We start from the raw sequence: 13,506 nt of genomic DNA on the forward strand, positions 1-13,506 counted from the left end.
CGTCGTGGTAAAGGCACGTTAGAATACAGAAAGTCTTGCAGAGTGTATGGATGTACAAAACTTTCTTTCACGGCCCGCCAAGACACTGCGGCATTAGGCTCAAACCAGGTTATTAAAGGTCTGAGGGTAAAGGCCCAATAATAAAACTTAAAGTTTGGCAAAGATAGCCCACCTGCCAGTCTATCTCGTTGCATCGTAGTGAGCCTTATACGAGGGCATTTGCCTTGCCAGACAAATTTAGTCACTGCACTCTGTAGCTTGCTCATGAATCAATTTCTCTGCACCTTTTTCATTTAGAAATGGTTGTAGCTTGGCGATGTTTCTGAGGTTGAAAAGTAACGTTTTTGTCATCTTGTTAATGTTGGACCTGAAGCTTAGGTTTGAATCAAGGATCACACCAAGATTTGTAACTTCAGATTTGATCCAGGGAGTTAAGTTCCCCAAGTTATTAAGCAGCATTTCTTCTTTTGTTTTAGGGCCGACAAGCAGGATGACAGTTTTGTCTTCATTTAACGTCAGGAAATTATTGCTCATCCATTTATTTATTGCCAAAAAACTGTTATTCCAATGCTGGACACATACACTCACTGATGAACACATTAAGGTGATCTGAGCTGTCATGACGACAGCCACAGTGGAACAAGAGCTTAGAGTGTGCTGTGCTCTTATAGTCATCCATACAGACCCATTCTCAGAACCCATTCACAACCATCCGAGGTCGACACACTTCAACTTTACTTCAATCCATACTGTAGCAGCAGAATAATGGCTACAAGCAATGCAATATTTACTTGAAGGCAGCACTGCAGGGATGTTATTAGTCTATACAGTCTAGATGAGGAGCTCCAGTCGAGTTTGCCAGGTTGTCAGATAATAAAACTTTAACATATGAGTGTATTTTTGTAAGGCTCTCCGTGGGTCAGGCTTTCCTGCCAAATGAAAAGAAGCAGCCAGTGACTTCATGTGTGTAGGAGGCAACAAATGCAAGTGTATTTTATTAGGAATTTGGAACAACAAAATTGGTAAGAAAGGAAAAAAATAAATAAGCAGATGAGGTTTGGGATAGTGTTGCTTTATCTGCATTCTTTGCGGGGTATTTCTCCTCTGAGTTGTGTGTTTTACTGCAGGGCATTGGCCTTGTAACTTTTCCTGTGACTCAGCTTTGATTGCTGGCTACTGTCTAAGCTTTTCTATCTGCATTAATCCTCTCTTTTAAAAAAACAGCCTAGAGACCACCATCACAGAATTTCATGTCATAAAAGAGAATATATGCGCGAATCCTTTTTTAATCTCACAATTACTATCTTTATGCCCCAGCCTGGTTTTTGCAGCTCATTTTAAATTCACTTTGACACAGAAATGTAGACTCGCACTGCAAACACCTTCACGAATTTACCTTCCACGACCCAGCAGTATACACACAATATAGCTGTGTAAGAATCTTTGTGCTCACCAGAGGGCTGAAGCACAATCTCCTCAAAGCTCCCTTTGGAACTAAAAGTCATTGGCATCAATTAGGGATAATCTTGTTCAGTGATCAGAGTTTAACGATTGGTCTGGGAGCAGTAAGAAAGAAAGGTAAGTCAGCGTCAATGAGCATAGTGTTTACTGATTGACTCGTGAAACTCTTTCAGCCCTTCTCCTGCAATTACCAAGGAAATCCCATCAATACTCACATTATAGGTCTTAATTTTCTCATTTAAATTCAGCCTGGTCAGGAAGGGAATTGAAATTACAGTGAAAACAAAAGAATTAGCTACTTTCCAATTGATTTTGCAATAGAACCGGGAGAGGAACCTTTAAAATACCAAACAATCAAGCCATTTTTAACCTTTGCACTTTTCTTTTCGAGCAAAATAATTTTGTTCTGTTTTTTTTTCTTTTCTTTCAGGAAGTAGTTTTGTGGTGAGCATGGGCAGCTTCCTTGATGTTTCTAATTGGCTAAACCCAGCCAAGCTAACCCTCTACTATCAGACCAACTCATCCACACAGTGGGTCCTTGACTACTGCGGCCAAAGGACCACGGAACCCTGCGAGCAGATCTGTGACCAGGAGACAGGTTAGTCCATACGAACATGCACACACTGGGGCCTATTTATTGAGCAAAAAATACAATTTCACTGATTATTTGTTCCTTTGGGGAAACCTTTTATCACTAGGATATTTGCTGTCCAATAACTGGTATGCACTTCAATGGCAGACACGTTATATAAAGCTCTCAAAGTCACACCCTCATAACTGCAATGCTGTTTGACCGATAAACACCTCGTCTATTCATTTCCTCAAAGTGAACATGAAATGATTCATTGTGCATGTTTTATAAGCCCCACATAGCATTAAAGAAAACATCTTTTTCAACCCTAGGTAATAATTACAGGGGCACATTAATAGAGAACGGCTTAATTTAGTTTGCAAAAAGCTGGAAGTTCATAATCAGTGGACATGTAATATGTACGGCATTGAGTCAATTTGAAATTCTACACACTGGTTAGAAATGTAATTTAAAGACATATTTCAAGCCCTGTTGAGCGTATTGAGATTAGAAGAAAATGCAGGCATTTGAATCTCTTTTATGTTGTGATAATTGCAAGGACTGCAATACCCAGAATGAGGAGGAATGAAGGACAGCTCTTTTTGCTACAGGGTCACCTCCATAAATGTATTTCAGTGTTTGTGATTTGAAAAAAAAAAAAAAAAAAAAGTCCTCGGAGGAGCCTGGTGGGAGTGCTTCATGCACATCAAATACATTTTGTTCGAAAAAATGGCAGTGATTAAATGATCATATTGATAATTGTCATGCAGTGATGAAAGCATAAATACTTGTATGGAATCGGATTTGTGTTATCACCACCAGCTACAAAGCTTAATTCCGTGTCAACAAGCTTAATATGTTATTATCAGATGTCTGCAATGAGCAAATACACGTCTCTTTCTTTAGATTGTATGCATACAACTATGTATAGATACCCTGTTTTCTACTCTATATTTATTATAAAGATATTAGTTTATCTTTAATTCATTTAATTAAACAATTAAAAGAGTGTATAACATTTTAAAACATAAGAATTCGATGAATTACAAAACAATGGCAATTTGGGGATTTCCAAATCCCAACCCTACACCTGCTTAGTCATGTTTTCTAAACAAATTTCTATATATTACAACAAAATAAAGTATGTGTTATTGATAAAAATACAAATATAACCACAATTTATTCAATATAAACATGGTACTGTAAGTCATGTTATCCTGTAGCCATTCTGAATCTGATGAATTTCACTCTGCTTCTTGCAAAAAAGTCTTCATACCAAATGTGAATAATTTGTGCAAATGAACTGCACATCAATTATTAAAGATTTTGAGCCCATCTATCTCTATGAGCCTATTCGTGCTGAGTCTGAAACTTTTGTTTTCCACAGTGCAAGGCTTTTTTTTTTCGGAGATGTTTCTATTTTTGAGAATTTCAGATGCCAATAAAAACAAGCCTGCTAATAAAATATTAATTTTTGCTCACCCAATTAATAGACTTTCTCTGATATCACTGTCAAAATTCACACGCCACCATGGATTTTAATCCCATAAAATAGTGTCCTCTTTCATACATAGAATAAAGATTCTAAAACAATAAATATAAAGGGAACATCTGAAGTGTATCTAAACTTGATGGTGAGTGACCAGCAAAAAAAAGGTAAACATACCCTAAAACTTCAATTAAAAGCCCAGTCCCAATTCAACGCCTAGTCCCCTTAATGAGCCCAATTTAGCTACACATTTTGACAAATAAAGGCCTGTCTCAATTAGAGGCCTGGTCTGGTTGCCAGTTCTTCAGTCGATAAAATGGTGTTGTTGATTACCCACTTAAGCTAACATTAGTTAGCTGGTTAGATTGCACATAGAAAAAAATAAATGTTAAGTTTTGTCGTATATGATGATGCTACACATTGTTAGCTCAGTTGATGTCATTTTACTAAAACCATGAGCCCCAGAGAAGACCGTAAGTCATTCAGATTCACTGGCATGATGAAAAAACAAGTGGTGATTCCCTGTCTCTGACGCTGTCATAAAGTCAGAATATGTGTCCATTCTTTGATTTCTTTAGTCCATAAGGGTCCACCGATAAAAAGAATCTGAAGTCTTCCCGCCATTTTATTATTTTATCCACTTCGCTTCAACTGATCACCACCAAAATTTGATCATCTGTTCCTTTTCCCATTATCAATCTATCCTTAAAATTTCATCAAAATCCGTTCATAACTTTTTGAGTTATTTTACACACAAACAGACCAACGCCGGCGAAAACATAACCTCCTTGGCGGAGGTAATCAAAGTGACATTACCAGAAGATGTCTTTGTCATGACAAGTTGACATTAAATTTGTTTGGGATGTCTTGATTATGACAACTTGACATTAACCAGGATGACATTACCACAAGATGCCTTTGTCATGACAAGTTGACATGAAATTTGTTTGGGATGTCCTTATTATGACAACTTGACATTAACCAGGATGACATTACCACAAGATGTCTTTGTCATGACAAGTTGACATTAAATTTGTTTGGGATGTCTTGATTATGACAACTTGACATTAACCAGGATGACATTACCACAAGATGCCTTTGTCATGACAAGTTGACATTAAATTTGTTTGGGATGTCCTTATTATGACAACTTGACATTAACCAGGATGGCATTACCAGAAGATGTCTTTGTCATAACAATAATAATCCTTATGTCAACTTGTCATAAACACAAAAAGAGGTGCATTTCTTGTTAATGTCAAGTTGTTATGACAAAGACATCTGGTAATATCATCCTGGTTAATGTCAAGTTGTCATAATAAGGACATCCCAAACAAATTTAATGTCAACTTGTCATGACAAAGACATCTTCTGGTAATGTCACTTTGATTAATGTCAAGTTGTCATAATCAAGACAACCCAAACAATGTCAACTTGTCATTACAAAAACCGATTGACACTTAATGACAGCAGTCATAAACGTTTATGACATGTACATAATGTTCACGACAGGTTCATGACCGTGTCATGTCATAGTTATGACAGTGTCATGGCACTCTTATGTAGATACCTTCAAGTAAAGTGTTACCCATAATGGATATATTGTTTGAAGCCTAGTTTGTATACAAGTAATATTAATAATGGTTAGACTAACTAATGTCATTGTATTTCCTAAAACTGTTGCTGAGCAACAGTTTTGTGTAAAAGGAATTAAAGGCCTGGCTCATATAGACGCCTGTCCCAAATATACTGTACGCATGTTGAGTTCAGTGATTTAAGCAAGTAATAGCCTGGGCTACTAAGAGAAGTTTTAAGGTAGTTCTATGTCAAGGTAACATATAGAGAACTAGTCTTTTCCAAGTGCTGTATCTGACGTTATGTTGTGGGCATAAGTGTCAAAAACTACATGTAGTCTTTGTCAGTGGTATTCTATAAAACCTGACCATAAAGGATTCGTGATAGTGGTAAATCAGATATATTTATTATTATTTCTATTATAAGCAATTGAAGCATATAAGTAAACTCACTGTCTTTTTTTTTTGAGAAATCCACTGAGCCCTGGTATTATAAGCCTCATATTGAAGGCCAAACTGGGACTCATGAATGGTGAAAAGCAACGCAATAAAGCTCAGCATTTACACTTGTTACAATAACATGACAACATTTATAAGAAGTGCACACACACATTGTAACCTTGCAGACGATAAATAACAAGCCCATCTCCAGTGTGCAGAGATGGGTTTATTACAGTAAAAACAGCAGTGAATTGACGATTGTGTGACAGCATGGACATTTACTTTTCAGTGGAATGGACGGAATTTGAATATTTGTCTTGGCCTTGGTGTGAAAGATTTGAACACACAAAAAAATCATCAACAAATTTTCTGTATTTTCATTTTGTTCCTTTCCTTTCATTCCCAGTGTGAAAAGACCTTAACATCGATAATCAAGATGAGGGCAATTAACGCACCAGACTGTATACAATATGTTTGTTTAGTAATTATTGATCTCATTGATACTGTAGAGGTCTCAGAAGCCTGTGTATCAAATATGATACAAATAACACCATCCCAGCCATGCAGTACACACTGACGCAACACTAGCTTTTTCCTGATCCCGTTTTTATCTAATACAAAGGCGTGGGTGTCAAAAGGATGCAGAAGAATGAGCCCTCATAGCAGTTACAGTGGGATGCATGAATGAGTGGCTGAGCTGCCGATCAAGGGTCCACACAAAGGGAGCCTGCCCCTGCTTTATACTTCTTGTGCCATGAGTAATTGTGGCTGGAGTGCGTTTGCTTTTCGTAAACGATTGATGAGTAAATGTAACAGGCTTCTATAATCAAAGCTTAGTCCACCAAGCTAGAGAACAGCATTGTTAGTGTGTAAGCAGAAGCCCTCAGTGCCTGTTGCCTCATCCAGGTACATAATCACCAGCTTCCACCGCAGTATGTACACAATCAGATCATACAGTTTTGCGCCTATTTGTGCTGACAGTAAAACTATACCAACAAAAGCCCAGCGCACAGTTTGATGATATTTATCTTTCCCTTGAGTGCCGTAACTCCCTTGTGTATTTTGTGCCCAACCAGATAAAGTCTAAGCTCATTAGAATGGATTACATCTTTAATGTATGTGAAATTCATGTCACCCCGGTCAAGGGCATGTTGAGGGCTGTTGCATAATGCATTAGAGCTTCAGACACTTAACTCAGTCAGTACACATGGAGATGCCAGAGATGGAGTTGGCACGTATGTCTGTGTGGATTCTGAATGTGTGCGGACACGTGTGCATATGCTTACATCAATCCCCATGCACGATTATGCATAGTGAGATCAGTAATGGTTGTAATTCAATGATGGAGTCATTTACTCATCCAGACCCCAGTACATTCAGCGTTCTCACTTTATTAGTACTTCTGGCTCCCCCCGTCTCCTTGTCTCTCTCCATTTATTTATTTCACTTTTCATCTGTTCTTTTCAGCAGCAAGATTATTTGATCAGTAATTGCCCTCAAGTATGTTGTATCTCCTCAGGGCAACCACATCCACTCGGCAGCAAAATTAAAGGTGTTCTTCAAAAGAGCTTTCTATTTCCGTTGCTGTCCTCTAGCATGCATTATAACACCTGCACAATAGCACTCAACAATGATACTCACCCACTCACACAGACCTGAAACTCTATCATCCGAGCACATTTATTGCAGTTCCAACAATAGGGTGAACCGCTGGTCGTGAAATGTCAAAGGGTAAACCGCATAGGAAGGCACTGCTCTCTGTGCTCTGAGACTGCAGAGCACACTGCAGTTCTCGCCACAACAATAAGCCGTGTAGAGATGGATAGTTCACTTTTGACAAGAGACAGGAAAACACAAAAAAAGTGTGGACTCGTGTGTTGAAATGTAACTGGCTGGTGAACTATTAGATGTCATTTGACAGCTATGCATTTTGTTGAAGTGCCACAGAACTCTGTGAAATGTCCAGTTTGCCCTTTGTGAAACAGTTTAACACATTTAATGCTTGTAAAGCTTATGTTCATGCTGGTGCCACAAATTAACCATCATCCTGCGTCCAGTGGGTTCAAACTGTGCATTCACTGCACAAGTTATCATCTCTGAAATTTTCAAGAGCACTGTTTAGGATGCTGGAGACTAACATTTTTGGGGGGGTTCACAAAACCATCTAGTATTACCTAAAACTTTTTGGAAATGATATTTAAAGATCCAGTATGTAGGATTTAGCCACATCTAGTGGTGAGGTTGCAGAACCAAAACTTCTCCTGTGAATGGCTCTATTAGAGCCAGTGTTTGGTTTGTCCATTTCTGGCTACTGTAGATCAGCATGGCGGACTCTGGAAGTAGACCCACTCTGTTCGTAGATATAAATGGCTCATTCTGAGGTTGTTTTCACATCTGCCCTATTTGATTCAGTTCAATCTAACTCAGGTTCGTTTGCCCCCAAAGTGTGATTCCTTTGGGCAGGTGTGAACACAGTAATCACACTTGGGTGCACACCAAAACAACCGGACCAAGAGCTTCTTGAAAAAGTGGTCTCGGTCCGGTTAAAACCGAACTCAGGTGCAGTTTGTTTGTGGTGTGGTTTGTTTGAACGTGTTTCTACCTAGATCCAAGGCGCCTCCTCTTGTACTGCCTTAAGGCCCAAAAAATCGGACTAAAAGCGGACGTCCGCGCGGACTCCACTCCGCCCACCAGTGTCACACAAAAGACTGCTTGGCATGTATTTTTCACATCGACCTCCAATAAATGTGACACCGATCTGCATTTTGTATTTGCATTGACGGGTGAGCGGTGACTCCCAGAGTGCAGAAGAAGTGAGGCTAGGTGCCCAACTAGATCGTCGAATTTTTCACTATTCATTCTGAAGTATTGAAAGTGTTTATGTTCGTCAAGACTTAGCATGTCCCTCACCAACAACTCTCTTGTGGCATTTAATGGCCATACATACCACCGTGTCTTTGGTTTAGTTGCTTGCAGAGCCAGCAGGCAGAGCAGCTCCTCTTCCTCGTCGTCAGTGTAGGATACCATGACAGAAGAGTGGAAACAACACGCAAGAATTGTGGGTAATGTAGTGTTTCACGGCCATTTTTCAAGTGCGCTCGACTATGGAAGCCCGAATGACTGCAGACATTCCTTGCGGAGTCCGCTCGCTTATAGTACGCCCAAGTCTGTGAGCACCTTTAATATGCGCATTCAGCACATCCATTGCATCAAAACATTGTTTTCTAGTTGGAGCTGCGCCTCGTTTTCAAACTGTATGGTTTGACTAAAATGAACAATGACAGCAATATAGTCCAGGATGACCAGCACTAAAATCAACCTGTGTAGTTGTCCCTCCATTGTGACATTAGAAAGACTTGCATTCATCTTGCAAGTGTACTCTTCTTTGACGTTTTCTTTACTTCCTGGATTTCCCTGCATGGAAATTTTGACCAATCAAGAGCAGCTTTCTCGGGCAAGGCATTTGATCTGGTCTGCTTGTAAACACTGCCATGAGAACACGAACCAACTCTAGGCAATTATGCAACTTTGTGACAAAATTAGTCCCTGATTTGGACCAAAGCAAGACAACTGTAGGTCTGAAAGCACCCTAAGGTAACAAAATACATTGATTCTTAGTTTATGTGATAATAAATGTAATAAATGAATGAAAACACAGTTACCAACATTATAAACCATTTCTGCCAGTAGATGTCCCTAAATCTTGCACACTGGACCTTATTTAAGGACATTATTTTGCTATTTACTGTAGGGAAATGCTTGAAAAATGTCTCTAATATTAGAAAACTAATACAACCTGAAAAAAACAACGACCATTGCAGATGACAATGAGGTGCAAAAAAATTGTGGCTAAAATACAAATATAGCCTACCTCATCCACCTGGGTGCGGGGGTGCTGCAGCATTGTCAGCACTCCTACTTCCCAGGGGTATGACTTTTTTTTTCATCACTCTAATAAAAGCTGGCCCAGGACATGGTGACATTTCCTCGTGTTGTCTCTAGGTTTTTGCACAGAGATTCTAAATTAAAATTCTTCTGTTGTTCACGAGAAAACCACACGTCAGGAAATACACAAGACCTATCGGTGCACACTGTTTTGACAACTGAAGGGGCAAATGGCATGTCTTTTTTTTAGTACATCTTCTAACCGTTAGGTCTGAGTCACTTTTACACATGGTTTCATTAACACATTTCTACTCCCACACATTTAATCATCTGACCATGCTCACATTTCACAAGGAAAAATATTGTAATTCACACATACATACCTTAAATCCTCACATTTAAACCTTTGACCCATTCGCATCTATCAGTTTCCCCCCAGCGTGTACATAAATACACAGACAGTCACACACATTTTTCACGTTTCTTTGTGCTCTATAATCACAAGTGGATATCATTTCACCCAGTTATCTCACACCATCTCTATCATCCTGCTTCAATGTCACGCTGGTTGACTGCCACTCTTGACTACCAGTCACAGTATCACTGTGCCTGGATAATCAATCCTTCCTGCCTTCACCTTCACCACCTGACTCAACTGCTAGCATGGAGGTTAGTGGATGAATGGCAACTGTTTCTACTCCCTGATAGCTGCAGGGGGATCTAGCTGACTACAGCTGAACTTGGATCATGGGCTGTTTTTGTATCAGCTGATGATGTAATAATAGCCTGGCAGTGAGAATGCAGTAAAATTTCCCTGTAATGGGTCTAAAAACAATGCGACCATGAATGTTATAAGCGATTAGTACATATGATAACATTGCGAGCACATAACAAGTGATTATCATTTTAAACCAATGATGTAGGCATGATGTCGTGATGACTCAAGTTTGTTATTATAAGTTATTACATTATTCGTCTGTGCGTCCTATCTCATAAAGTTATACGCCCTACTAAGGAGGAATAGATTGCCTCCACAACCTTTCCATCTATCATCATAACTAACCTCATAAAGACCTGGGAACCTCCTTAGCTGCCTTTGTTTTCCTCATTTGAAATTATGTCTCCCTGGCTCCTCCAACCTCACCTAATTGGAACTGAAACTGCTGGGGTGTTAACATATACCCCTGCTTTATCTTTCCTTTCAACACACACACACACACACACACACACACACACACACTCCGATGAGAAAACACTTATGTTGAGTCTGCCCAAGGTCTTTGTGCAGAATGGCTTCTCTCCCTGGAAATTTTATAACAAGCGTAAATTTGCATCAGGACAACAATAACTTTTCTGTCGCCGCACCATGAACCTTGAAATGTGAAAATCACCCACACAGCCACAGTGAGACACTAGAAATCATTATAATGAAACACATCATTTGTAACATGAGGTCTGCTATACAGGTGGAAGAGTGAGGAGAAATGATTTGTGTTCTCAAGTGACTGCCACTTGTACTGCTTCACGTTTTTGGCTCTTAATTATGAACAGACGGTGGTTAAAGGGAAAAAGGAAAGGAGAGAGGTGGAGTGTGAGGACACAGCAGTGGCATAATGGTGACAAATTGTATTGACAATCTAATATTGGTGTTTATTCTGGATGGTACTATTCCCACGTGCAGTATCAGGTTCTGTGTCTGTGTGGACACCTGGCTTGAATGTAACAGGAAAGGCACTGGGTGAGCACAGTTAGATAATTGTTGTCATCAAATGGCCATTTCCAATCACAGGTGATTAGCTCCGAATTAGGCCGACAACATGGTCTAATCAGTCAACCATAACTTTTGGCATCACTGAATAGGCTGTGTGCAAAGGCAGAGTATTTCACATTTCTGGTAAAATCTCAGTTTCCACACATTTCCCAAAGGCAAAGAACTGCAGAGGAGGTGGGTAGTTAATATCCAATGAGACAACTTTGCCATAAGTAATCACACAGGAGTCTGCGGCCGACACTTTCAGAGTACAGACCTAATCAAGCCTCTAACTACAGCCGGACGTACAGGTCTGAAATATGGAGCTGTCCAGGTGCTTTTTCAGTGAAAAAGCTTTACCCTGCATGCCCCACAGCTCAGGGTTTAGCAAAGAAAAGAGTGACTGAATACAGACTCATCCCAAAGTTAGGATCCTCTTACGGATCCACATAGATCACCAAGATTACAACTACTGTGCCCTTACTTCTACTACTCCATTACAAATCTGATAACGCCATTCAAATACAGCTTACTGTATCTCTGAAACCAGCGTCTGATCATGAACCCTTACACCTTTAGCATCATAAGCCCTGTTTCCACCAAACACTTTCGGTATGGTACCTTTGGAACCAAAAGTAACCCTTCAGACGTGGTACCTAGACCTTAGAATCCCCTTAGTGTTTCCACCACAAACAGAACTCTTTCATGTGGGTGGGGGATTGTATTTAGTCCTGTGTCAGTCTGCACCTTGTTTATCATCCACAGAATGGGGTTACACACTGACATTTTCAGAACAAAACAGAACAGGCTGCAGTTAGAGTCTCTCTTGATGTGATATTTAAGAACAGAGGGTTTGTGCATTTAGTCCTTCTAAGGCAAGCTCAGGGGTTTAGTGTTGCGGAAGCCCACAGGAACAATGATCCACGATGCTTTCTATTTTTGATTTTCTCACGGTGAGGATTAGGATATATGCAGTTCACATAATCTGGTCGAAATTAATATATATTTTTAAACGCTTGAAGATCCACTCATTACTAAAAGTATCTGTCATCCAAGAGGGACGATACCAACTTAAGTAATGGTCACAGTTGTCACATTGAACTTTAAGGTGTGCTGATGGATTTGTCGTCATCTCATACATTGACTAACTTTACAAGATAACATTCCACCTTAAAAGTTGCCAGCAGTTGGCCCAGTGAAGTTATTGTTTCTCAGACTACAGATGCTGCTAGAACCAGAAAAACACTCTTTCATTTTATAGTTACAGTTTACTGATGTATGAAAAACTCTCCTCAAAACCAGCCACAAGCCCTGAGCAGACTGACCGTCCACAATTGACCAATCACCGGACTGCAGTGTTCACAGCTCCACCTTTTAGTACCAGATCTGTGTGCTAGGTACCCCAACAGAGGGGTGACCAGAAATGGGGATGGTTCAGAACATTTCCATTGGTACCATCCACAACTTTTCACAGTGGAAACAGAACTGCGGTACTGATTGGTGGAAACGGGGCTGTAAACTTGCAGATCCGTCCAGATTCATCCACTATGTAAGCTCACCTGAATATTTGTGCTGAAATAGTCAGTTGTGTCAACAAAGAAGAGTTTTGTGACTCATGTGTGACAAGCCACATTATGGCTGTGTGCCAGACTTTACTCTCAGACAGTGCGCCAGAACACAGCACACAAAACAAAATCTTGGAGCCATTTGCAGCTTTGTACAACAACATAAGGGTACACACAAAGAAAGCTATATAAAAGTATTTACTCTGTAAATGTTGGCATTCATAAAGCAATTTGGTGTATACATTTTTGAAAGTTATTTGCAGCCCTAATATGTTGTATATTTTAAATTTCTGTTGTCCTTACAAAGCCGTGACTGTGATTCCAAAGATAATGCATTATTTTGCGTTATTGTTTCCGTCTGGTTTCTGCTAGTCCTTAAAAGTGAGTCAGAAAATATTTTGACACAAAAATGTCTTCTTTTTTTTTTTTTTTAACGATGACCTTTCAGATTCATTTATTAGAAAGTCAAGTCAGTTAGTCTGTCTGTGTAATAGGAAAATAATTGTATCTAAAGTGCACTGGATCTTCTTTTGACAGTCTCTGCCGCCTGTGGGTGAATTATTTTTGTTCACAGCCTGTCTTCCCTTGGGTGTGACTCAGAAGGATGTGGCCCACAGATTCAAAATCCACCAGGCAACAGTGAGCCACATCATCACCGCATGGGCCCACTTTCTTTACTTTGTACTTTGAGCTGTGGGCATTTGGATGTCTGTGAATGCAGTAAAGGCTCACCTGCCAGATGTTTTTTCAGAACTACTCTGATACACAAG

General features: G+C 39.7%; 1 protein-coding gene across 1 annotated transcript in view; it reads left to right on the plus strand.

Annotated features, from left to right (window-relative positions):
* The window catches only part of astn2 (astrotactin 2), a 443,146-nt gene that overhangs the window by 206,720 nt on the left and 222,920 nt on the right, over positions 1-13,506 (plus strand). The window contains exon 7 of the mRNA XM_033646535.2: positions 1,892-2,059. Within this exon, the coding sequence (XP_033502426.2) occupies positions 1,892-2,059 (168 nt within the window). The remainder of the gene's footprint in view (positions 1-1,891; positions 2,060-13,506) is intronic.

This window comes from Epinephelus lanceolatus, chromosome 19 (assembly GCF_041903045.1).
Source record: "Epinephelus lanceolatus isolate andai-2023 chromosome 19, ASM4190304v1, whole genome shotgun sequence".
Lineage (NCBI taxonomy): Eukaryota > Metazoa > Chordata > Actinopteri > Perciformes > Serranidae > Epinephelus > Epinephelus lanceolatus.